The 25,874-nt window shown below is 39.6% G+C and overlaps 1 protein-coding gene across 9 annotated transcripts in view; it reads left to right on the top strand.

Moving 5' to 3' along the window:
* LOC124138395 (potassium channel subfamily T member 2-like) overlaps positions 1-25,874 on the top strand; it is a 175,255-nt gene that overhangs the window by 62,559 nt on the left and 86,822 nt on the right. For all 9 annotated transcript variants that reach the window (XM_048388883.1, XM_048388878.1, XM_048388876.1 and 6 more), the window contains exons 5-8: positions 6,043-6,151; positions 7,511-7,585; positions 17,131-17,211; positions 17,946-18,040. In XM_048388883.1, the coding sequence (XP_048244840.1) occupies positions 6,043-6,151; positions 7,511-7,585; positions 17,131-17,211; positions 17,946-18,040 (360 nt within the window). The remainder of the gene's footprint in view (positions 1-6,042; positions 6,152-7,510; positions 7,586-17,130; positions 17,212-17,945; positions 18,041-25,874) is intronic.

Below are 25,874 nucleotides of genomic sequence, written 5' to 3'. Positions count from 1 at the left end.
TTCTTTGTTCTTCCTCAGCAGTTTATATCACTTGTGAAGAACAATTTGTAGCTTTAATCTCTGTGTTGACATACCCACAACTGAAGAGTCGTTGAGATTTATGCATGAGCATCAGAACCCGACTCCTGTAGTTTACGGATTTAATTGGATGCAACAGCCATGGAATTGACTCTATAGTATATGAACTGCCTTAATAAAAGTGATTTATATGCAATCAGTATTATTGATGTTACAGAATTAGCCAAATTATATGTTATCCCAACAGTGTATCAGAAGGACTCTACAGAATGCATTTGTTACAGGTCTCAGAACTGATGATTATTTCAGACTGACGACAGATTAAAATTGATTTTCTAAAAACAACCTTCTAAATGTTGTAACATGAATTATATAGATTCAATTGATTGCCAACATAATATATATACTATAAATCAGTTAATTGAAAGTTGTTTTGTCAGAAAACTAATTGTTATTCTTGAGGACAATTTTATGCGTATCTCACCTGAACGGAAATTTTCTTAAAACAGCGAGTGAGTGAGTTTGGTTGAATGCCACTTTGTACAGTATTCCAGTTTTATCATGGCGTGTCAGCTTAGTGTTGGACGAAAGCCCCAGGCAGGCTTGGTATGGTGCTGACTAACCTTGAAACATAATCAGGCCGAACCGGGATTTGAACCCACGATCGTAGGATTCTGGCATACTCACGCCTTAGCCACCCACCCCCCACCCGACCCTTTTAAATAGCTAGATCTATATTGTGATAAAACGGGTCTTACATCGTGAAATGCATCAAATCATGTGAGCACCTTGATTAAAAACATTAAAAGATTTGGAAAATATCTGCTGACAACAAGTTGGTGGTGCACATTGCAAATCCTGTAATCTATCGAAATCTGCATGACAGTTTACCAATACAATTTGGTGCGCGATTTTGATTGAACTATGCATAGACTCGTTATCCAGCCAAAATGTAACTCCATAATACCAGCCTAGTTCGATCGGCAAGGATGGAAACTGGACTATAGTCAGTTAGCTCTCTTGCCTTGGGAAGATGCTTTCTAAAATGATTTGGCTTCTTTTTACCATCTCGATTAAGAACATTTTATTTACACAAATAAAACCCCACACAGAACACAAATAGCCCTTTGATTGTACTCTCCATGGTATGTAGAAACAACATTGATTGTACTCTCCGCGGTATGTAGAAACAACATTGATTGTACTCTCCATGGTATGTAGAAACAACATTGATTGTACTCTCCAAGGTATGTAGAAACAACATTGATTGTACTTTCTACGGTATGTAGAAACAACAGGTTGTGTGAAGTATCCACAACAACATCATGACGCTGCTGTACTGCCACGTTGAAAATTGTCATTTTAGTTCATTTTCGAGATGTTTTTCTCTGTCATACCAAGAATTTAGAAGCCTCGCTGCTGATTGGCTGATTAGAAAGTTACCCTGGTGCAACTTCCAATGGAGGTGTCCTGAGATCTTAACACAGCGAAATATCATATCAGAGTAAAAGAGCTGATTTTTAAGTAAAAGGAAAAATATCTGAAGGGTGGAGGCAAAAATATAAAAATGAAAATGTAGGTTTAACATAGAAACATCAGTGACTGGGCCCATACCTGTGAAGGTCCAGGGTAGAATAGGTCTTCAGCAGCCCATTCTTGCCGTAAAAGACGACTGTGTTTGTCGTAATAGGCGACTAACGGGATCGGGTGGTCAGGCTCGCTGATTTGGTTGATGCATGTCATCATGTCCCAATTGGGTAGATCAATGTTCTGATATCAAGCACTGGAATTTCTGATCCGGACTCCATTATTTACAGACCCTCTCATATACCTTGACTATGGCTGAGTGCGGCATTAAACAACAAACAAACAAACAAACCATATTTTCTTGTGTCATACACCATTTTATGTTCTGTTTGTGTGGAAAATTGCTATCCCTGTGCTTCTTTGAGTAAGAGCATACATAGCTAAAATGTCATGGAACTGTAAACCTTAGGTTCAAAATTACGAAACACGATTTATATTCTAATTCCATTATTTGTTAGTGACGAGCTAATTTGTAAAACATGTAATTAAATTAACCTCAAGACCTCATAAATAATACATCAGTTGCAAACTCAGGTGATATTGTACCCAAATTACAAAGACCTCAACTTGGTGAGTTATTGGCTTAATTCATGCAGCATCATCAGTTTAGCAATTATTTATGACATCGAACATAAGAAGATAGCAGGGAGAATTCTAATAAAAGTGATGGAGAACCCATGCCTCCACATCACCTTATCTCCCTTGCGTCACGAGCCAGACAGCATTCATCATCAGCTGATTCCTTAGGAGACGTGTGATAAATTTCATTATTGATAAATCATCAGGGGAATATTCTAATGCATCAATGTATTGATTAAACAGGAAATAGATTCAGATAAATATTATTTCCAATGGGATATAAAAGTGAAAGGTTTCTGTGGTCAAGGTGAAATTAATGATTCCAACGCAGTCAGTTTCAGTGGAATCATTAAAATGTTGAAAGTAATTAATTTGAATAATTTGAATAATTTGTTCCAATTATTCATGAGAGGGTATATTTTGAGTTACATGTGTCATTAGCGGGATGTAGAGGATTTAAGGAACGAAAATGTTTAATTATTTGTTTAACGATGCAATATTACAGTTTTTTAATGATGGTCTGTAATTAACCAAGTCTTGACCAGACAATTAATCCAGTGATTGATATCATGAGCATCAATAGCAATTGGGATATACATAATTTCTCTGGTAGAAGAATGCATATTCTGAGAAATAGTCATGAGTGACAATAAACATAGTTGTGTTCCACTATTGGATAGTGGAGAATAGTCACAGCGTAAAAGAGTTACTACCCTTTAGATGTCTTCGTTTTTGAAAGTTCTAAAAACCAAAGAAGCAAGTTTAAATACATGCTGAAGGCAATGTGAAAAATGTTCAACATAATAATAATAATAATAATAATAATGATATATGGTGCTGTACTCCATGCATAAGCATGCTCTATGCGCTTAGACATTTATTAGGTACCGTATTCGACGTAATAAGTGCCCCGCTCTAATAAGCGCCCACGGCGATATTTGCTAATATAATGGCTAGTGAACAATCCCAATCAGCACCCCTTCCGATTGATCAATGTACACAAGACTTATTTATTCGTGTATAATACACACTCGTGTGTTATATCACCCTTAATTATGGGCAATTAAATTCTTGAAAAATATATCTATCGTATGTAAACATTTCAGGCTGTTAGCTTAAACCACGAAATTTACGATCTTTCAACTCAAAATAATATTCTAATAAGCGCCCCCTATTTCTAATTTTGAGAGCACCCTGGGCGCTTATTACGTTGAATACGGTAATTCAATAATGGGCTAACAGACTATTCCTAACTTGTCTTACTTCATAACTGTGGGTCGTTGTTTGTGATGTGTAAACCTTTTCACCATGCAGGTTGACTGTCAACTGGTGTGGGATTTTACATGATGGAAACTGGCCAGTCAGATGGCTTGATTCTATTATAAGTAATGATACATAGTACTACAGTAAAACCCCTTGAAGAACCGATTATTGTCATAAATATATGTACATGTTTTCCATTGCAGAGTATTATCCTAATATCTTTCAGAGACAGTCATTCAGTGGTCAGGCATTGGCTTAGCAAGAATATGCAGATTATCTAGAGATTATCCATCACATTTTGATATTTTTCAATGTGTCTTCTCAATTATTCCCCAAGACTGCCAGGACGTTCCCAGATATTGGTTGTAAGAAGATACTTATTATGATTATGGAAATATGGTGTGATCATTTATTTATCCTTTCATTTAAAGCTGACTTGCCGAAACTGTCTATTAAGACTAAAAAACATCTACATATACATAAACACACTCTTTATTGGAAAACTATTAGCATCGCTACACTGTTGGAATTTAGATCTAACCTTGGTATGGCTTCTGAGAATTAGAAATCTGTGAACATTAATCCCTATGCCCCCGATTTAGGTAAAATGTTCATAGCATCACTAAATGCATGTGGTATGGGCTATAGTGAATGGGGGCGGTCAGGTAGCCAAGTGGTTAAAGCGTTCGCTCATCACGCCGAAGACCCGGGTTCGATTCCCGACATGGGTACATTGTGTGAAGCCCATTTCTGGTGTCCCCCGCCGTGATATTGCTGGAATAAAGCGGCATAAAACCATACTCACTCACTCACTCACTCACTCACTCACTCACTCACTCACTCACTCACTCGTGAATGTGAAAAGGTCACAAAAGTTTGCTAGCTGGAGGCGTGAAACCTCGTTCAGTAGATTCAAATATTCAGTCACGAAATTGTGACACCACTCACATTTCTTTCAAATAGACAATGTTGTGCTGGCAAATTATTGGCAAACTTACCGGATATGCGATACCTTGCCAGAGGGAAGATGTGGCTCAGCTTATTTCTACCATGTTTGTGTGGCAAGAAATGTACACATGTATCTATATGCTTCTGAATGGTTTTCAGAAATTTTCTCTTGCTAATTTCTCTTGTCTCACTGGATATATCTGGTCAGACATTTTGAAAAAAGTGGAAATTTAAACAATTATACAGTAAACTACATTTATAGCGAACACCCTTAAGATGAACTGATGGATATAACAAACTTATGTTTTTATCTCGGCCATTTGGTTTATATATGCTGTATATATGCATATAACGAACTACGATTATAATGAACTAAAATTAGTATCCCCTTTGAGTTCGTTATAGCTGTAGTTTATTGTATATGAATACAGCTGGACTTGGCTGTCATTATGCTATCATGATATAACATTTATGCTAAGTTTTCATGTAATAATTAGATCCACAACAAGTGCTTTTATGAGTTATCATGGTATAACATTTATACTAAATTTCATATAATTATAGTTTAGCAAATAATGCATATATTACATATACAAAATATCAGTAGTTTCAGTTATAGTTTTTAGATAGATGCTAGCCTAAGGTAACAGGAACTCATCTCCCAGACATACTATCCAATAAGACAATAGTTATGTCTACATAGTTTTATAAATTTAAAGCTTTTAGATAAATACTTGAAAGGTAACAGGATCCCATCTCCTAGACATACTGATCAATAAGACAATAGTTATATCTACATAGTTTTATAGATTTACTTAAATAAAATAGTTCAAGACAATCTATAAAACTATGTAGATAGAACTTTTGTCTTATTGATTAGTATGTCTGGGAGATGGGACCTTGTTACCTAAGGCTAGTATGTATCTAAAACCTATAACTGAAACTACTGATATTTTGTGTATGCGTTTTATCTGATTATATGTGTTACTTGCTAAACTATAATTATATGAAATTTTGTATAAATGTTATACCATGATAACTCATAAAAGCACTTGTTGTGGATCTAATTATGATATGAAAACTTAGTATAAATGTTATATCATGATAATACCCTTATAGAGGGATCAATGCTCCCGGCTTGAAGAAATACAGGTGCACAAACCAGTATTAGAGGATGGTTGTTCATGCTTGTTGCATTACAGTACACATGATTTATTTTTAAGTTTACCATATTCGACGTAATTAGCGCTCCCCTCTAATAAGCGCCCATGGCGATATTTGCTAAACAATTGGCTAGAGAACAATCCCAATTAGCACCCCTTTCGATTGATCAATGTATCACATTGATCAATGTAATACGTGTGTTATATGCACCCTTAATTATGGGACATTAAATTCTGGAAAAAATATATCTGTTGTGTATAAACATTTCAGGCTGTCAACATAAACCACGAAATTTACGATCTTTCAACTCTGTTGTTTTTCACCAAAATAATATTCTAATAAGAGCCCCCTATTTCTAATTTTGAGAGCGCCCTGGGCGCTTATTAAGTCGAATACGGTAATTTAATTCTCCTGTGTTGGGTTCAATCGAGGTCACATGAATGTTTCTCTGACAGTGTTTCATATGTGTTTGTAATGTTGCAGGTCAGAGATCGTGTTTGTGACACGGCATGAGGTCGTCTGGATATGTCAGCTGAGCGTGGCTGTCATCAGTCTCTCCGAGACCATACTTGTACAATACCTCAGCTACAAGGTGTGTACAGATTGTGTGTCCATGTGCCAAACCCATTTACAAGATATGTACCATACTATATGATATTATACCATACACTAGCCCTGATGTCTTATACCATACACTATTGCCCTGATGTCTTATACCATACACTAGCCCTAATGTCTTATACCATACACTACTGCCCTGATGTCTTATACCATACGCCGAGACCATACTTGTACAATACCTCAGCTACAAGGTGTGTACATATTGTGTGCCCATGTACCTCCCCAGTTTCAAGATATGTACCATTGTACCCTATGCTTATGTACCACCCCAGGTACGAAATATGTACCATTTTAATCTAATCATGTATACCACCAGAGTTACAAGATATGTACCATGGTACTCTATTTTTTATATACCTTACACCATTGCCCTGATGTCTTATACCTAAATATGCTATTGCCCTGATGTCTCATACCTCACTCTAGTGTCTTATACATTATGCTTATATAATTGCCCTGGTGTCATATACCTTATGCTATAGTCCTGATGTCTGATACCACACACTATTGCCCTGAAGTCTGATACCACACACTGTTGCCCTGATGTGTTGTACCTAACACTATTGCCCTGATATGTTATAACATACACTATTGCCCTGATGTCTTATACCTCACTCTAGTGCCTTATACCTTACGCTTATATACTTGCCCTGGTGTCATATACCTTAAGCTATAGCCCTGATGTCTGATACCACACACTTATAATTGCCCTGATGTGTTGTACCTAACACTATTGCCCTGATATGTTATACAATACACTTGTGCCTTGATGTGTTATACCATACACTATTGCCCTGATGTCTGATACCACACACATATAATTGTCCTGATGTGTTGTACCTAACACTATTGCCCTGATATGTTATACCATACACTAGTGCCTTGATGTGTTATACCATACACTATATCCCTGCTGTCTGATACCACACACTATTGCCCTGATGTCTACTGCCACCAACTATTGCCCTGCTGTGTTATAACTAACGCTATTGCCCTGATATGTTATACCATACACTATTGCCCTGATATGTTATGCCATTCACCTTTGCCCTGATGTTTCATACCATTCACCTTTGCCCTGATGTTTCATACCATACACTATTGCCCTGATGTCTTATACCATACACTATTGCCCTGATGTCCTATATCATACACTACTGCCCTGATGTCTTTTACTTTGCACTATTGCCCTGATGTCTTATACCATACACTACTGTCCTGATGTCCTATATCATACACTACTGCCCTGATGTCTTATACCATACACTACTGCCCTGATGTCTTATGCCTAACAGTGTTGATATCTTATGACTGCTTGTCCATGTTTCAGGGCAATATCTTACAGCAGATTCTCACGCTGGAGTTCGTGGTAGAACTCATCACCACTGTCCCTTTCATCTTCACAGTGAGTAGACAGCACACAGAACACACAGCATACCCAACACACACAACTCACACAACACACAGCGCATACAACACAGCACACACAGCATACCCAACACACACAACTCACACAACACACACATCACATACAACACAGCACATACAACACAGCACACACAGCATACCCAACACACACAACTCACACAACACACACATCACATACAACACAGCACATACAACACAGCACACACAGCACATACAACACACAACACTCACACAACACACAGCACATACAACACAGAACACAGAACACACAGCACATACAACAAAGAACACACAGCACATACATAAAAGAACACACAGCACACACAACACACATGACACAGCACACACGACACAGCACACACAACACAGAACACACAGCACATGCAACACATCACACACAACACACACAGTACACACAACACAACACATACAACACACAGCACACACAACACAACACATACAACACAACACATACAACACACAGCACACACAACACAACACATACAACACACACAACACTCAACTCACACTATACATAAGGCTGCGTTTTCCAAAAAAGTGAAGAGGGCAGTATGACTTTTTGGATATTTTTATTGACAGCAAAAGTGATGTGCGACACTTTTTATTTTTTTCCCACCAAAAACACCCACAAACAACAGGGCACACATTGAACTCCGCTCTTCAATACAATGTCAGTCGTCAAACATGGAGGACACAGTCTGCTTCATATCACACGGGAAATTTAAATCATCTTTTTTATATTGACAATAAAAATGTCTGACATGCAGGATTTAAAGTGACATGCTGAGTAAAATTTCCCCAAAGCCTAATACACAGTGACTGGTTCTATCTTGGGGGAATTGATTGATTCAATTGCCCATGCTTTTAACAGTATTCCAGTTATATCACAGTGTTAGGTTAATGTAGGAGGAAAGACCGAAGTGATGCAGGTCTTAAATGTTTACAACTTTGGTGAAACACACGAGCCTGGTACTGTCTGGACAAACCAAGAAACATAATTTGGGTAGAACCGGGATTTGAACCCACAATCATAGATTCCTGGCATGGTCAAGGGACACAACTCTGCACAGAAAAATGAGGCACCTTAGACAACTGGGCCACCTGTGCCCCCTAATACATAGAGAAATTGTGACAGTTTATGAAAGTATTCTTGTCAGAACAAACAGCAAGGTGAAGCCAATAAGTGAAGTGAATAAGATTTAATTCAAAGTTATGTTTTTAACCAAATCTGAAACAATTTCGGTTTGCAACAGATAAAAGACTCCTGTAAGTGTTCAAATGGTTTAATTTGCCATACTGACTTCAGAAAATGCGTGATTTCATAAAAAACATGAACATGCCAAAATGTCAATTTACAAATCAATAGCGTGTGTGTCACCTCTGGTTGTGATGCAAGCAACACATCTTCGTCTCATGGAATGGTCTAGGCGTTGCACAAAGCCCTGTGGGATATCTGTCCATATCTGCTGGAGCATGTTTGGAAGTTCCTGGAGTGTCTGTGGAACACGTGGTTGACGTCGAAGGCGCCGATCCATCTCATCCCACATGTGCTGGATTGGTGAGAGATCAGGGGAGCGAGCCGGCCAGGGGATGACATTCACATTGTTTTGTTGAAGAGAATCCTGAACAAGTCGAGCAATTTGAGGTCGGGCGTTGTCATGATAAAAGGTAATACCTGGGCCATGACAACGCAAAAACGGTAGAACAACAAGGCCGATGATCTCGTCGCGGTAGCGCTGTCCATTGAGATTTCCCTCTACACTATCAAACGGGTCCTCTGTCTTGCTGTTATCCCACCCCATACCATCACGCTGCCGCCGCCAAACCGATCTTCTTCCATGACACAATGATTGACGTAACATTCACCTTGACATCCCTGCACATCTACGGCAACGACGTACAGTTTGTGAAGATATTCGTCGAAGGCCGGGGATGCTTCTTGCAGTCACTGTTGCTGGCTGGAATCAATTTCGTAGGTGTGTTGTTCGAATCCAGTTGTCTTGTCGATAATTGGTTACGCGTGGCCTGCCACTCTGACTGCATTCGTCTGTTGCCAACGTTGCCATAAACACCAAATGGTGTTTCTGTGGATGTTAAATTGTCTTGCAACATCACATTGACTCGATCCTGCTTCAAGCATACCAATGGCTTGCAGATGCTCAATTTCGGACAGGCGTGGCATTTCGTAATGTTGAATAATTGCGTAATTTTGTTGTTTTTCAGAGTGGTTGTTGTCAGCACGATGCTAAACAATACATAAGGAAAACCGTTAAAGCACATGTTTTTATACCCATTCTTGGGTAGTGAAATGCATGGGGCTTGCATAAAAGTCAACTTTTGCATGGAATGCAAGCTTTTCTGTAGCAGTTGCGTTTTTGTGACTTGATTCCATACATGTACTACAATATTGTAAACCAAACTTTACTTTTTTGAAAAATACACTAAAATATTGGTGTCACAGGAACTTTTGTTGATGAGTATAATTTACAGACAAATCTAGGGGCCAGTCTAAAAGTATATAAGTGACAATTTGTTTTCCCAGAAATTTGATTCTGAGAAGGAATCAGTAAAGTCAAATGTTGGTAAATCTGATCTCGCAACTTCGCTACCTTATTTGTTACGGATAATAACTATTTTATATAGTTGTATTGATATACAGAAACAGGAGAACTTTTTAGAGGTGTGCATAAAAAATCACCATTAAGATTTCAGTAGTCAGTCAGTCAGACATTTTAGAATCTTTAGCCTGATTGGAATTTTTCTAGCAACAGCCCTGGTGGCCAGGCAGCAATTTCACACACTGACTTTGTTGTCATCGTCTAGCCTCTAGGACTTGTGTTTTCCTTAAAATAGGTCTGCATGACCCTAGTAATGATAGAAGACATGAAGTAATTAGTTTACAAAATGCCAGTTGGTTACAGCTTCTCAGTTTAGACATTTCTGGCTTGTGTCGTGATGACTACCAGTTCATTTAATGTCTCGGTATCTTTGATGAGACCCTCATGTCTTACGTAATAAGTGAGAAATGCTTCAGTCAGCAGTATATCAGCTGCATCGTGGCGCCTTGTAAATAATGGTGCCAAGTCCAGGCAAACCAGAGTCTGAAAATGTGAAAAATGAACCCCTTGCTATCTGGGCATGATGAAATAGAATAAGCCAATCACACATCCTGGATGCTGAATCTAATTCTGTCATCTCTCACAATGAGTGAGTGAGTGAGTTGTGTTTGATCAAATGACCGATTGAGTGAGTGAGTGTCCTTTGAGTGAGTGAGTGTGCGTGTGTGTATATGAGCGAATGACCCATGAGTGAATTTTTTGAGTGAGTGACCAAGTGAGTGAGCGAGGGACCAAGTGAGTGAGTGAGTGAGTGAGTGACCAAGAGACCAAATGATTGAGTGACCTGTGAGTGACCAAGTGAGTGAGTGAGTGAGTGACCAAGTAAGTGAATGAGTGACCAAGTGAGTGAGTAAGTGAACAAGTGGGTGAGTGAGTGACCAAGTGAGTGAGTTAGTGACCAAGTAAGTGAGTGAGTGAGTGACGAAGTTAATGAGTGAGTGACCAAGTGAGTGAGTGACCAAGTGAGTGAGTGACCAAGTGAGTGAGTGACCAAGTGAGTGAGTGAGTGACCAAGTGAGTGAGTGAGTGAGTGACCAAGTAAGTGCATGAGTGACCATGTGACTGCTTGTGTGACCATGTGAGTGAGTGACCAAGTGAGTGAGTGAGTGAGTGAGTGAGTGACCAAGTGAGTGAGTGACCTAGTGAGATATTTATGATGCGGGAACACACAAGAATAATAATCTCTTAATCATATAACACAATCAATATTTAAGATGTATTTTTGCTTTTTGAAGTAACCATGAATACAGTGTTGACCATACAGTTTATCATATGCTGACAAACGATTTGTAGCCTTGCTCCAAGGCTGTAGTGAATGGTGAATCCTTTGGTGTATAGTAATTCTATCCTTATGATTGGCAAGTCTAGATAAGTGGACAGTAAGGACGCCAGTCTCTTATAGGGACATCTTGTTCTTATTATTAATATAATCAAGAAATTATGATTTAAGCTAATAATCATTGCCTAAGGGACTTGTGCAAGTCTAAATGAATTGCAACCATGTTGATCTTGATAAACACCCATTGGGAAATTCATCTCTAAACTTACTGAGAAGATTAGTCATTAGTTTATAGAGCAAGCAGACATTACATTGATTAATGGATCTTGAAAGTAGTACCTGCTAAGTGTCTCCATTTGCAAATTTATCTGACCATGATATGAAGTATGTTGAAACAGTTTATCACATCGATAACGCTATCCATTATATGAAGAATGTTATTATGGTGTTAGTGTTGTCAGTAACGATGCTGTCACATAGGGTGTATATATGTCGTGCGTAATTTAAGAACTGCTCGATCCACAGATTTTGCAATTCCCAGGAACTGTAATCCTGCTTGCGTAATCCGCTAATTGGGCAGGCTTTTTAGCGTAATCCCCATAGACTGAGCAACGACTTCCATTAATGAAAAAAAATAGTTTATTGTATAAGTACAGGGCTAATGTAGTACCTGTCTAACTTCAAAAATACCATACCTTTATAAAGTACTGTCGGAAATGTTAGAAGAATGCTTTTCGTCTGTTAAAAAAGATAGAATTTTATACAGACTGTTTTATTCAATTATCGAGTAACAAACGATTTATCTTCCTTTGGTTTGAAGTATTTCAGTCACAAGGAGTCCTATCAACGACTTCACAGTAAAAAAAATCGAACAGCAAGTTCAGATTTATTCAAAGTCTAGTGAGAGAAGTCTGAAACGGACTATAGAAATATGCACATGTGACTCCGTTATAATAATGTAGTCTCCATAAAACATCAAATCCACCCCAAAAATCATTTGGATAAAATTCTAGGTGTGCATCTTATAAAATAAAAAAATGCTGCTGCAATTGTTTTGTGAACACTGCTCCCATGATGCATGTTACATTACACTTGCACAGCCATGGAACACGACATCGAGTCTGTGCTGGGAAATATGTACAAGTTCTTTACACTTGACAGAGACAGGGAAACCATTTATTAGTTTACATAGGGCGTATAACCAAACTGCCCAAGCTCTGGGTCTTCCATACCAATAGGTCTACAGTATGATAAGGAAAACAAAGATAGTAGGTGTTGTCTCAAAAATAAAACCGGGACGTAAAAGATTAAAGAAAATTAAAGACGCAATGAATGTTTCCGGACTACATTAATTATTGCTCACCACAAGGTTGGATTTTGATACACAGCATGTAGCAAAGACCAAGAAGTTTTCATGGAAAAGTATTCCATCCTGTCTATGAGGTCACAATATCTCCGCACCATTCATAACTATGGCAGTCATGGCTTCCAGGTCATTTACCTTGATGAAACCTGGGTGTATAAGAATCGTTCCACTGACTACATGTGGCTACCGTCAGATGGACAAAATGCACCTATGGCACCATCAGGTAAAGGGAATCATGTCATTGTTTTGCATACGGGAACCCGTCTTCTTGGGCTTATTCATGGATTGAGCTACATTTTGATGCAAAAAAGAATAATGGTGATTATCATAAGGAAATGTTTTTTTGTTTTGTTTGTTTGTTGTTTAACGCCACACTCAGCAATATTCCAGCTATTTGCAGGCGGTCTGTAAAATAATCGAGTCTGGACCAGACAATCCAGTGATTGACATCATGAGCATCGATCCACGCAATTGGGATCGATGACATGTATCAACCAAGTCAGCGAGCCTGACCACCCGATCCCGTTAGTCGCCTTTTACGACAAGCATAGTCGCCTTTTACGACAAGCATAGTCCCCTTTTATGGCAAGTATGGGTTGCTGTAGACCTATTCTACCCCGGAAACCTATGACTGTGGGTTCGAATCCCGGTTCGCCCCGATTATGTTTCTAGGTTTGTCAGCACCATACCCGTGCTCGTGGGTTTCACCGAAGTGTTAAACGTCTGAGACCTGCATCACTTCGGGCTTTCCTCCCACATTAAGCTGACACGCGGTGATATGACTGGACTACTGTTAAAAGCGGCTTTAAACCCAAATCACTCACTCACTCACTTTAACAATTACCAGTCCCCCATAATTTTTGTCAGTCCCAACTTTCAACAACAACAAAAAATGTATGAAAATTACCTGGTTTTAATTCCTTCAACTTCATGTTCAATTCATCTCTGAAGTAACCTAGTTACATCTACACGTCATTCACACAAGGTTCAGTCACAATTTTCTCCTTTTTGTTTTATTATTTCAAACTAAGTTGCTACAAATATATTTTTAGCCTTGAAGCAAAGTGAAAGGCTATTTCCTTGCACTAAAAATAGACAAGGGGAACCCCTGATGGTAACAGACAAGCTGACTTTATTTAACAAAAATGTATAAGGTACTTTATTTGCCAGTCTACAGGGACTGGGTCTACCAAAAGACATTAAAAGATGGTACTTGTTATTACCATGCCTGGCAGTTGGGATTAAGGGGATAAAACAAGGACTGGTCAGCTTGGAGTCAATATAAACTGTCCACATGAGGTATTCATGTTAAACTGCGACATGGTATCTATGTGGACTAGCACTATAAAACCATCATAATTTCAGACTAAAGCAAGCAGCCACACATAAGTGCAATAATCTTAAACGAACGTTTCACCTCACCCCACCTCAAGATGTCTAAATTTTCATCTTATTGATATCTTGGATTCCTAATGAGGCTAATATTTTGTTGGGCTCCTGTCCCGTTCCGCAGCTACAAGTGGCATTTGGATCCTTCAGACACAGAGAAGGACAAGCACAAATATCCTTGTCAATTTAACATGACAGTTCAATTTTGACAAATGAAATCCCTGCCAATATTGAGAGCTTCAGTAGAGACGCCATCGAAGCAGAAAGCTTGAATGATGACATTGTCAGTGTATAGAGCTTTGGTAACAATGTCGTCAATGAAGGAAGATGCACAAATGTCAGAGGCATTGTTACGAGCTTCGCCTCTGATTTGCACATGTCACACAGATAAAGACTATCCTGGATGATTTGATTATTATGGCTGACAAGATTCATGCTTTTACCCCAAAAATGCAATTACGATGACTTGAGAAATGACATTTCGTCACCATGGTGAGAATGTTTAATTTGACTTTGTCGTGAAAATGTCCAGTTTGTCTGATTAGTGAAATCATGAATGGCAGGTTGTCAAGGAAAAAATATGTATAGCCTGGTTTTGAGATCAGCATTACTTGTCTTTTTTTCCAGTGCACAACAGGAGGTATCTCAGGACTAAGACATGAGACCCAACCCAATATTTTGCAACAACTGTTGTCCAATATCATATATACTACTCAAAAGAAGTTAAAAGAGAGCTGATTCCTTTCATTTTACTTGGGTTAATCTGTCATGGATATATACTACTTAAAAGAAGTTAAAGGACATCTGATTCTTTCATATTTCTGTAATTTATCTGTAATGTTATGACAGATTAACAAAAGTAATATGAAAGTGCTATAGCTGATCTGTCATCCCATGACAGATTAAGTATAGTAATATAAAACTATCAGGTGTTATTTAACTTCTTTTGAGTAGTATATATAAGCTTTGGGGAGATCTGAGCCCTGACATGCTGTCACTCTGTCTGAATTCCATTTGAAATATAAACTTTGTTAAAAAGCACCAAATTTTGTTAGAGTGAATTGATCAGTGTAATGCATGATGGGTTTGAGGTATGCAGTAGTGTGTCCAATACACATTCAAGTTGAGAATGGAGTCAATGCGATTCCTTGGGGATGCAATAAAGAAAGGCTGCTTGAATCATTAAAACTTGTTCGATTGTAGTGTGAATGTTACATATGCCTGACATTTCTGGTGACAAACACACTCAACGTGTCGAGTCAGTGGTTGATTTTCTTCAATCCATCATTGAAACCCCAATCTTTAATAGACTAAAGGCTTCTGAGATTGTGCAATGGTATGGCTTGAGTAATCTTTTTAGAGACCCGTGATGAACCAGGTTAGAATGGATCTTCAGCAACCAATGCTTGTCACAACAGGAACCTGATGGTCTTACTTCTGGCAACAGGAACCTAATGGTTTTACAGCAACTAACAAAAGCTAACATAACAGTCTTACTTCTGGCCACAGGAACCTGATGGTCTTACTTCTGGCAACAGGAACCTGATGGTCTTACTTCTTGCAACAGGAACCTGATGGTCTTACTTCTGGCCACAGGAACCTGATGGTCTTACTTCTGGCAACATGAACCTGATGGTCTTACTTCTGGCCACAGGAACCTGATGGTCTTACTTCTGGCCACAGGAACCTGATGGTCTTACTTCTTGCAACAGGAACCTGATGGTCTTACCTCTGGCAACAGGAACCTAATGGTCTTACTTCCAGCAACTAACAAAAGCTAACATAACTGTCTTACTTCTGGAAACAGGAACCTGATGGTCTTACTTCTGGCAACAGGAACCTGATGGTCTTACTTCTGGCAACAGGAACCTGATGGTCTTACTTCCAGCAACTAACAAAAGCTAACATAACAGTCTTACTTCTGGCAACAGAAAGCTTACTCAGTCTTGTACTTCAGTTAAAATGGAAAAAATATCCCAATCGTTAAAATGGAAAAACTATCCCAATCATGTTTTACTGAAACAATATAACTTGGAAGTAAATACTTTGACTGTGCCAGCCCCCATCAGAAGAAACATCGGTCCAACTGCCTCTGGAGGACACACATCTGACACAAACATAGCTCATTCCTGCAGTGAATCTTTTGAGGTCATTCCTTCTTTGTGATTTATGTACTGTTAAAGAGTCTTTTAAAGAAAAAAGATCTTCACTTTGGTGACAAGTGTTTGTTCAGATTAATGATGGGACTGGTGACTCAGGTCAGGTGGGTCTTGAGTAGGACCCGTGGTTAGTCACATGATAATTGTTTATGACAATAACAATACACCACAAGACTTTAATGTTTGCATTTCTTTCTGACATTTACATGTTTGAGAAAAAATTCAACTTCCGTCAACTTCAGTGTATACATGATCAGATTGTTTTATGCTTGTATCTAAATAGTTTGTGCAAGGTCTCCGGTAAAACAGTTCCAAATTGGACATTTTGCACCCAACTCTTGAGACCTACAGCAGGTGCCCGGGTAGGATCATGTAATAGGGGGTCGGGTACCAGGGTAGTAAATTTGGACTTGTCCCAGCCCTAGTCCAGGTAACATATGACCTGATTACTGTGAAAGTGAATTGTGGTCAGTCAGGTTAACAATGAGACTCACTACTGGTGGCAATAAGAGTTTGAGTCTCTCTCTATCTGTGCAGATATGTGGGAAGGTCACAAGTCACTGATCAAGGCAAAAATGCATTTTGTCCAGATGCCTTTCATTATTTTGGTAATGGATGTTCTTGCTAACAAATTTGCAACTGCCAATTCGAGACAAGTTGCTCAACTTGATGTTTTCTTTTGTTTTGCAGATATTTCACCCCCTCCGCAACCTCTTCATCCCAGTGTTCCTCAACTGCTGGCTGGCCAAACAATCCATGCAGAACATGTTTGTAAGTATAGACTTATGCAGAACATGTTTGTAAGTATAGACTTATGCAGAACATGTTTGTAAGTATAGACTTATGCAGAACATGTTTGTAAGTATAGACTTATGCAAAACATGTTTGTAAGTATAGACTTATGCAGAACATGTTTGTAAGTATAGAGTTCTGCAGAAGGTGTTTGTAAGTATAGACTTTTGCAGAACTCTATACCTACAAACATGTTCTTCAGAGCTCTATACTTGTTTATACATGTTTGTAGGTATAGAGTTCTGCAGAAAATGTTTGTAGGTATAGAGTTAAGCACAAAATGTTTGTAAGTATAAAGTAAAGCAGAACATGTTTGTATGTGTCCGAGTTATTCAGGAAGTGCCATTACATCAGGAATAAAAAAAAGTAGTATCCTCACCACAAGACTCACATAATACAATTGTAGTTCCTGATATATGATTTTTATAATAGATGCTCAGTCAATAATAGCTACATAGGTTCGGTGATCACAGCTAATGAGGTTTCACCATGTATTTTCTGTTTATGTTGCAGTCTGCATTGTACAGAAATTCTGCACTACTTCTGAACGACTGGTTTCTGATTCTTGTCATGCAATTTAAGTTAAATTATCACAGTAACGAGGATGGATGAACTTTAACTGCATTCATAGTTTTTGCATCCTTGCCAATTGAGAGAACTGCGGAATGTTAGTTTTTTTGTCCTAATTGGCACTTATTGCTACTTTCCCCCAGAATGACCTCCATCGAGTGATGCAGAAGTCGCAGTCTGCCCTGGGGCAGCAGCTGATGGTCCTCTGTGCTACATTGCTCTGCCTTGTTTTCATAAGGTGAGTAGAGTAGAGGCAAGCATCTCTCAGGGGCTCACTATACTGGAAAGACAGCCTCCGTGGTCTAGTGGTAGAGCGTCCGCGCCGAGAGCGGAAGGTCCGGGGTTCGATCCCCGGCCGCATCATACCAAAAGACATTAAAAGATGGTACTTGTTGTTACCCTGTCTGGCGCTCGGCATTAAGGGGCTAAAACAAGGACTGGTCGGCTCGGAGTCAGTATACTGTGTCTGAGTGGGGCATTCATGTTAAACTGCGGCATGGTATCTCAGTGAGCTAGCACTATTAATCGGCATCAGTTCAGACTAGTACAAGCAGCCACACAAACACACACACGTACATGCACGTCTCTAAATAAGCACAATAATCTTGGACGCAACGTTAAACCCCATTTCACCTCCACATCACCACTATACTGGAAGGGCTGGGATTCACGAGCTGTCCCTTTTTTTAAACACCTGGTGTCATCACTGATTTTCAGTGATTCATCCAGAAATGTTTTAGGGCAATTTGCCATTTATGCCCAGCGGATAATCAAGACTGGTTATTCTCTGGCATTGACATTTTATTAAGGAAAAAGAATCTGATCCTGATAATGCTGAAAAAATGGTTTGTAAAAAAATTTGGAATCATTCTCTAGAGATACATGTGTGTGTCCCAAAAATTATCTAGCTTCTATTTTTAGTGAAAACAGTTGTGCCTCATGATGAAGTGCGGAATGTAGAAATTTCTGTTCGAGACTTTTGATGCCCCTGTATTAAATGGTGTTACTTTTTCTTTAGATTGGTAAGATCAACCTGAAAAGCACTTTTTTTATTCTGCTGATTGCAATCTTACATAACACAAAAACATTTTGCCTACATAGCGATAAACTGCAAGAATGATCAGACCTAAACACACCACATGGCAACATATTGACAACTTTTTGATGATAATCAATCCAAAACTGTTTAACTCTTTAACATGTTCCTTCCCAACCTCAGCAGGTGAACTTCAGAACCTCAGAACTCTATATCATGTTCCCCACCAACCTCAGCAGGTGAACTTCAGAACGTCAGAAATCTATATCATCTTCCTCGCCAACCTCAGTGCATGAACTTCAGAACCTCAGAACTCTATATCATGTTCCTAGCTAACCACAGCAGGTGAACTTCAGAACCTCATAACTCTATCATCTTCCTTGCCAACCTCAGTGCATGAACTTCAGAACCTCAGAACTCTATATCATGTTCCTCGCCAACTCAGCAGGTGAACTTCAGAACGTCAGAAATCTATATCATCTTCCTCGCCAACCTCAGTGCATGAACTTCAGAACCTCAGAACTCTATATCATGTTCCTAGCTAACCACAGCAGGTGGACTTCAGAACCTCATAACTCTATCATCTTCCTCGCCAACCTCAGTGCATGAACTTCAGAACCTCAGAACTCTATATCATGTTCCTAGCTAACCACAGCAGGTGAACTTCAGAACCTCATAACTCTATCATCTTCCTTGCCAACCTCAGTGCATGAACTTCAGAACCTCAGAACTCTATCATGTTCCTAGCTAACCTCAGTGCATGAACTTCAAAACCTCAAAACTCTATATCATGTTCCTCGCCAACTCAGCAGGTGAACTTCAGAACGAATCTCATAATTGGTAGTCTTTTTTTGCATTTACAGTTTAGCTCGTGATTAAATCTGTGTTGGTAAGAACACCGTAGATCAAGGACATGGAACCTCAAATCAATAAGTTAATTCTGAAAAAGCAATGACTGTAATGATGAAGTCAAACCCAATTAACCTGATTGAACTGCAGGAGTAGGTTGTTAAAGATACGCTGTATTTTGAAAAGGTATTAAAGTCACAGTAAGATTGTGAAAGTAGGTTGTTGGTTAAACTGAGATGAAGACACTATGCATCTAAATATCAGGGAAAACATCCTTGTAATCAAGAGAAGTAGTTTTGCCCAAGAACTGATAAAAGTTTTCCAACATCAATTCATCAGATCAGTGCTGATTGGCTCACCATCGGTCTTGTAGCCATGAATCTTTGAAGCTGTGATAAATCTTTTTCCTTGATTGGCACCAACTTCATTTGATAATCACTTGGGAATTCGATGCATACTTAAACCGAAATAAGAGACATATTTACATTAGTCCTCTGTGATTGGTGTGCAGTTCATTTGATTGGATGATGGGTATGGAGACAAACTGCGTATCCAATATGGCATGCTTTTTTACAGAAAATTGTCAATTCCTGATCAATTTCTGTAGACACATATGATGAGCATAGGTTACATGGGACCATGTCTGCACTGGAATCCCCACAGGGCAAAAACCTTATGAAATGATTAGAGACTTTGTACCCTGCTGTCTTTACTTACAGTTCACGTTTACTTGGTTCTATGTACTTAAATCAGATAATTTACTTTGATATGTAATGACCTCTCTACATGAAGCTAATGCTGAAGACCCAGTTTCAATTCTCCACATGGGTACGATGTGTGAAGACCATGACCTACATAGTTTACACATTAATAGTGGCAGTCGGGTAGCCTCGTGGCTAAAGCGGTCGCTCGTTATGCAAAAAAAACAACGTGTTCGATTTGCAGCATGGGTACAATGTGTGAAATCCATGACCTACATGGCCTTAGTTTACACATTAACAGCGGCAGTCGGGTAGCCTAGTGGCTAAAGCGGTCGCTCGTTACGCTAGAAACCCGGGTTCGATTCGCGGCATGGGTACAATGTGTGAAGTCCATGTCCTACATAGTTTACACATTAATAGTGGCAGTCAGGTAGCCTCGTGGCTAAAGCATTCGCTCGTTACGCTAACAACCCGGGTTCGATTCGCGGCATGGGTACAATGTGTGAAGACCATGACCTACATAGTTTACACATTAATAGTGGCAGTCGGGTAGCCTCGTGGCTAAAGCATTCGCTCGTTACGCTAACAACCCGGGTTCGATTCGCGGCATGGGTACAATGTGTGAAGTCCATGTCCTACATAGTTTACACATTAATAGTGGCAGTCGGGTAGCCTCGTGGCTAAAGCATTCGCTCGTTACGCTAACAACCCGGGTTCGATTCGCGGCATGGGTACAATGTGTGAAGACCATGACCTACATAGTTTACACATTAATAGTGGCAGTCGGGTAGCCTCGTGGCTAAAGCGGTCGCTCGTTATGCAAAAAAAAAAACGTGTTCGATTTGCAGCATGGGTACAATGTGTGAAATCCATGACCTACATGGCCTTAGTTTACACATTAACAGCGGCAGTCGGGTAGCCTAGTGGCTAAAGCGGTCGCTCGTTACGCTAGAAACCCGGGTTCGATTCGCGGCATGGGTACAATGTGTGAAGTCCATGTCCTACATAGTTTACACATTAATAGTGGCAGTCAGGTAGCCTCGTGGCTAAAGCATTCGCTCGTTACGCTAACAACCCGGGTTCGATTCGCGGCATGGGTACAATGTGTGAAGCCCATGTTTGGTTTTCCCCTCTGTGATATTGCTGGAATATTGCTACATACTCAAACACATGTAGATCCAAGGGCACCCATATACTACTCAAAAGAGGTTAACGAAGACCCTTCATATCACTCAAGTAGTTACTCTGCTGCAGACTAAAATTGTATAAACTGAGGTGCAAAAGAAACTATACCTCAGTTGGTTTTATTCTGTTTCATTTTCAGTTGAAAGTATCTTCGGTTAGTGGTATTGTATCCAAAACATGAACTGTGTTGACACTCAGTCAGCACTCAAAGAATACTTCTACATCGTTTTATTTCATAAAATATATATCTGATTTAAAACTTTTAAAATGAACGAAAAACCAAACTTTTGAACTATACGCACCTGCTAATGGGTATCTCATTTGAAGGTCAATCAATTTTCTTGTTTCGGCACTACTGCTAAACAAAGGTCTGAAGACATCCCATTACGAGTCACGCCAGAACGACTTTTCATCCAATTAATGAGAGTGTCCCTCACCAGATAGGAAAAGCATAGTCTGGAAAGGAAGTCATGAGTTTGAAATTAGTGGCATAATGATCGAGAGAGCTGTTTTTTTATTGGTAAATGTCAACCTCTTGTTTGTCATTTCATTGGTCGGTCAAATTTGTGAAAGTTCATTCTGACATGACATGTGTTGAGATGTCCTAAGATCTTTGTGTAGCATTAACAAGCACTAAGATCTGATTTTAATAAAGTTGAGTGGATAGAGGGCCTACACAGAGAGTGGCCTCATCGTACCAAAAGACTTTAAAAGATGGGACTTGTTGTTACCCTGCCTGGTGCCTGGCATTTACAGGATAAAACAAACAATGACTGTTCCCTGTCTCCTGATAATAGAGTAGGTGGGCTTGTGTTGCAAAGTTGAACAATGTCACAGCTTTTGTACTGTTGTCCACAGGTTTTCTTATGTTCTTGAGCCGCCTCCGTGGTCTAGTGGTAGAGCGTCCGCCCGGAGAGCGGAAGGTCCGGGGTTCGATCCCCGGCCGCGTCATACCAAAAGACGTTATAAGATGGTACTTGTTGTTACCCTGTCTGGCGTTCGACCTAAGGGGCTAAAACAAGGACTGGTCGGCTCGGAGTCAGTATACTGTGTCTGAGTGGGGTATTCATGTTAAACTGCGGCATGGTATCTCAGTGAGCTAGCACTATAAATCGGCATCAGTCCGGACTAGTACAAGTAGCCACACACACACACACACACACGTGCATGCGCATCGCTATATAAGTGCAATAATCTTGGACGCGACGTTAAACCCAATTTCACCTCACCTCACATCTTATGTTCTTCATTAAATAAGCTGTCTGTGACGTTATTATGGTTTGCATATGTATTTATAACAATCGACATCAATATGTTTTTGCTTTTATTGAATTCTAAATGTAAAAACCTGTGTGCACACTTTCCATTAATCTACTACGCTGGTTTAGACAGTGTGTATTTTTTATGCCTACCCATCCAAAAACACAAAAATGAAATCAATTTTAAACAGACATGTGAATCCGTATCTAATTACTCCTCTGCTTCGGTGAAAATACTTCCATGATAAATAGCATATTTAAATAACCTTTGCTGTGACAAAACGGCCCACATATTGCAATTCAGTCATACAACTCAGGGTTAGAAACTAACAGTTTTCGTCCCCTAGTCCTTATAATGATAACATATAGCAAAACCCTTAAAAAGGGCACATTTCTACTAGTCCTTATGATACCTTTACCATTGGGCAGTTTGGCAAGGACTATAGGACTAGTGCCAATTTCTAACGCTGCAACTGGAGTCCCGTCCTTGTGCCCGGTTGACCTATGAAGATGTAGCACAAAAGTGATGCAGCAACAGACATTAATCAAGCTTGCTCTTATACGTCCATGATTGTCCAGGATGAAACTTCCACATCTGTAGCAAATCTTCTCTGTGAGACATTGATCTCGGAAGCTAGTCCAGATCAAAGGCCGCCATATTTTGTCATTCTGGGATTGTTTTTGAACATGATCTGAGCTGCTCGCTGTCTCCGTGTGGACCTGGGAGTCAAATCGGCTGTATAAGGACTATTAAGCTGTACGGATTACGGACAGGATAATATTGAGAACATGGTCTGGATAAATATTCGGAAATGGTACAAAAATAAGGAATTAGCTCTTTAATATGTCAGAAAATAGGTGGAATAAAGGAACGGTTTTCCATGACTTGGGTAAATAAGGTAAATGCCGGGCTGGCTTGAGGTGATTATTATGAACGTATTACCTTTATGCGAATATGATGGAAAAGGTTTAATTTCTTCCATCCATCTGTTTTTCCTTCATGTGGATGTTTTTCCATCTGTTTTTGTAAGCTTCTTTCCCATGAGATTATGGATGGGTTACAAGCAATTTTATTATGACTGGTTCCACTCTGATGTGATTGCATTTAAAATAATGGTTGGGGAATGGAGTTATCAAATGTTACAGTTTGCCAAGTGGAGGTGTCATCTTTCGTTGTTATGCACTGATTAACCTGTGACGAGACTCAATTAAAATGAAATTTGTTTCAACAAAGCACTTCAACATTATTAGGTTCTGCTCATATCAAAGGCGACATGAATATTCTGTATCCTCTACTCCCTTTGCTATCGTGTTTTGTGGTATTTCATCTTTGAAGGACAACAGGACATGGAAATGGACCTGTGGCCACCTTGGGATATTGTCGTGCAGAATAGGTCCCTTAAGTGCCCAATGTGTGTCCGTTGGTCACAGATCACAGGGTCTTTTAGAATATGACCTGGTTATATAACAGACCTCATAGGGTCTTTTAGAATAAGACCTATTTAAGTAACAGATCTGACAGGGTCTTTCAAAATATGACCTTGCTATGTAACAGATCTGACACGGTCTTTCACAATATGACCTAGTTATTTAAACAGACATGACAGGGTCTTTTAGAATATGACCTACTTATAAAACAGACCTGACTGGGTCTTTCAGAATATGACCTACTTATTTAACAGATCTGACAGGGTCTTTCAGAATATGCCCTGGTTATGTGGGAGACTGACCTCTTGATAATCGGTTGTGATGGGGAGTGTGTCTGAGATTGTATTTTTTTATAATTATTTTATTCCAGAGAAAAATCCAGAGGGATCTCATTAAAAAATTATTGGTTCAGATCTAAGCAGTGACCAAAAAATGTTACATTTCTAACAAAGCTCCCTCAGAGATGTTTCCCCAGTAAATTCTACTGGTTGGCCGTAGAACATTGAAGATGTGTTGGTGACAAATGGGCACCATAAGAAATGATCCCAGGATACTTGACAGGTTGGATGCCCATGTAGGGCAGATGTGCAGTATGCACACCAGGCAGCAACATGCTTGCCACTCTTGTGGGTGACAACACCACGTTCACTGACTACTGCTCCTGTCTGTGCTTATTGTGGGGATTTTGTAATGTACCCAGTACCCCATCCTTGTCTCTTTTATGGGATTCCATGATGTACCAGGCTTGTCTCCTTGTGGGTATTCCATGAAGTACCCAGTACCCCATCCTTGTCTCTTTGTCGGGATTCTGTAATGAACCAAGTACCCCATCCTTGTCTCCTTGTGGGGATTCCATGATGTACCCAGTACCCCATCCTTGTCTCTTTGTGGGGATTCCATGATGATCCAGTAACCATGCTTGTCTCTTTGTGGGGATTCCATGATGTACCAAGTACCCCATCCTTGTCTCTTTGTGGGAATTCCATGATGTACAAGTATCCATGCTTGTCTCCTTGTGGGGATTCCATGATGTACCCAGTACCCCATCCTTGTCTCTTTGTGGGGATTCCATGATGTACCGAGTACCCCATCCTTGTCTCTTTGTGGGGATTCCATGATGTACCGAGTACCCCATGCTTGTCTCCTTGTGGGGATTCCATGATGATCCAGTAACCATGCTTGTCTCTTTGTGGGGATTCCATGATGAAATACCCAGTATCCAATGCTTGTCTCCTTGTGGGGATTCCATGATGTACTCAGTACCTCATCCTTGTCTCTTTGTGGGGATTCAGTGATGAAATACCCAGTATCCAATGCTTGTCTCTTTGTGGGGATTCCATGATGTACCCAGTACCCCATCCTTGTCTCCTTGTGGGGATTCCATGATGAAATACCCAGTAATCCAATGCTTGTCTCTTTCTGGTGATTCCATGATGTACTCAGTACCCCATCCTTGTCTCTTTGTGGGGATTCCATGATGTACCGAGTACCCCATCCTTGTCTCTTTGTGGGGATTCCATGATGTACAAGTAACCATGTTTGTCTCCTTGTGGGGATTCCATGATGAAATACCCAGTATCCCATGCTTCTCTCCTTGTGGAGATTCCATGATGT

Source organism: Haliotis rufescens, unplaced genomic scaffold (genome assembly GCF_023055435.1).
Source record: "Haliotis rufescens isolate VD_foot unplaced genomic scaffold, xgHalRufe1.0.p SCAF_8, whole genome shotgun sequence".
Lineage (NCBI taxonomy): Eukaryota > Metazoa > Mollusca > Gastropoda > Lepetellida > Haliotidae > Haliotis > Haliotis rufescens.
Note: the sequence above shows the minus strand (reverse complement) of the source record. Positions and strands in the feature narration are given on the sequence as shown.